The sequence below is a fragment of the Cynoglossus semilaevis genome, unplaced genomic scaffold (assembly GCF_000523025.1).
Source record: "Cynoglossus semilaevis isolate Cse_v1.0 unplaced genomic scaffold, Cse_v1.0 scaffold3916, whole genome shotgun sequence".
NCBI classification, from domain to species: domain Eukaryota; kingdom Metazoa; phylum Chordata; class Actinopteri; order Pleuronectiformes; family Cynoglossidae; genus Cynoglossus; species Cynoglossus semilaevis.
In genome coordinates, this window is record NW_007585316.1 from 2,177 (window position 1) to 4,378 (window position 2,202).

A 2,202-nucleotide genomic window follows, 5' to 3' on the forward strand; every position below is an offset into this window, starting at 1 on the left:
GGTCTGTTGTGGTAAAGAAGGGCTGAAAGTCAAAGCTCTCAATTTACCTGTCAATCTACATTCCTTCCCTCATCTATGGTCATGAACTATGGGTTATGACTGAAAGAACAAGACTCCAGATACAAGTGGCCGAAATTAGCTTTCTCCACAGAGTGGCAGAGAGGCAAGTCTGGGCCTCCCTGTTCAGACTGCTGTCCCTGCGACCCTGTTCCAGAACAGTTAATAAACCTTATTATTGTAGTGTTATTTATCAGTAAAACAGGGAAACATTATCGACAGGACTGATTAAGTAGATCAGTAGTTATCAGTAGATCAAGTAGATGAAAGTTGCCAGTGAAGTTAATGAATAACAACACAAAGTCATCAAAAAATGTGTTCATGATATATCCTTTACTTACTCACAAGGGGTCGAGTGTCCCTCGGGCAGTGAGCACAACCACTGTGGCCCTGCTTGTCCTCAGCCCACTTGCCAGAACCCTGCTGGCTCAGGAGGCTCCTGCAATGAGACGTGTGTGGAAGGATGTTTCTGCAAACCTGGCTTTGTTCTTAGTGGAAATCAGTGTGTTCCTCTCAGTGAGTGTGGATGCACCGATGAAGATGGAAAGTACCGGCCGGTAAGTGCGCCTGTGCTGAACAGCAAAGTCTTTTGACTTAGCACCAGAAACAATTTTGGCATTTTTACCATGTCCTCGGTCTCTCTACTAGAGCCATATTATCTTAAAATCTATTTAAACATATATATTTCTATGTATGTATGTAACTCCGAAATTATGTTTGGGGAACTTCCACCTCGTTGTTTTAAAGCTTATAACAAATTAGTTTTAGGCTAACTTGAAATTGTTTTTTGGTAGTTTTTCTTTTTTGTTTGTTTTTTTTGCAATTTTAAACTTACCCAAAGAGTGAGTTGTTATAGAAAAACAAAGGAGGTGACCAAGCCTTCACCAAGTGACCATTTGTTTTAATTATTAAGCTCAAAATGTAAAACAGTAAGATTCCAAATGTTCATTTGATTTAACATTTATATGTAGCTTTAGAATTCAGACTTGGATAAAAAAAAGTTTTTTGTCTACATCGATTGTCTAGGCTTTAGTTTTTGTCACTTTAAAAGTAGTAAAGTTTATTACAATAAAAAAAGTAAAGTATAAAATAAATGAATTGGATTACAAAAGCAAATAACATTAAAAGCTACAGAATGTAACTTGGTGTCATGTTGACCTTACTGATTCATCACTGTGTGTGTGTTGAAGGTGGGAGATGACTGGTACCTGGAGGGTTGTAAGCAGAAATGTGTGTGTCGTGGTGGGGGCAACATCGAGTGTAGTAACACTACATGTAATCCAGTCACTGAGAGCTGCCAGCTACACGAGGGAGAATACGAATGCAGACCCGTGGGTATGTCCAAGTAATACACACACAAACACACAAATACACATCCAACAAGTCCACCTTAAATGTAAATTAAAATAAATGGATTGAATAGACTAAAATATTTTTTATTTAATTATATCATATAAAATGTGTTATTAAGAGTATTTACTCTACATAAAGAATAGCAGTTGCATACTAATGATGTTCACACAACTCCAGTGCATACTACACCAAAACCAACAACTACAGTGCAGACTACACCAAAACCAACAACTCCAGTGCAGACTACACCAAAACCAACAACTCCAGTGCAGACTACGCCTAAACCAACAACTCCGGGGCAGACTACACCTAAACCAACAACTCCGGTGCACACTACACCTAAACCAACAACTCCGGTGCACACTACACCTAAACCAACAACTCCGGTGCACACTACACCTAAACCAACAACTCCGGTGCACACTACACCTAAACCAACAACTCCAGGACAAACTACACCAAACCCAAGTATGAAATTTATTCATATAACTGTAGGTGCAACGGGTCGAGTGCTGCTTAGGAGCACTCGGTGTTATCAACCAGTTTCAAATTAATAACACAACCAGTCTCATTAAAGTTATCTTTAATTATTATTTTAACCTACTAATATAGCAATAATGTATTACTTGAAGTATTACAAATATACTAAAATCAATAGTCTTCAATAACAATTAAAATCTGAAGGATTTTGAGAGTTCTTGGCAAGTGAAGCAGTGGGATTTTGGGAATAAGAGTTTTAACTGGGCTGTGGATGTACCTACATATCCCCGCTTTGGTCTTAGGGATATGCCA

The 2,202-nt window shown here is 38.4% G+C and overlaps 1 protein-coding gene across 1 annotated transcript in view; it reads left to right on the forward strand.

Moving 5' to 3' along the window:
- LOC103399020 (zonadhesin-like) overlaps nt 1–1,968 on the forward strand; it is a gene marked incomplete at its 5' end in the record, with an annotated part of 3,964 nt that extends 1,996 nt beyond the window's left edge. Inside the window, 3 exons of the mRNA XM_025053948.1 lie at nt 361–614; nt 1,248–1,392; nt 1,588–1,968. Of these exons, the coding sequence (XP_024909716.1) occupies nt 361–614; nt 1,248–1,392; nt 1,588–1,964 (776 nt within the window). The remainder of the gene's footprint in view (nt 1–360; nt 615–1,247; nt 1,393–1,587) is intronic.
- Between the last annotated feature and the right edge of the window lie 234 nt (nt 1,969–2,202).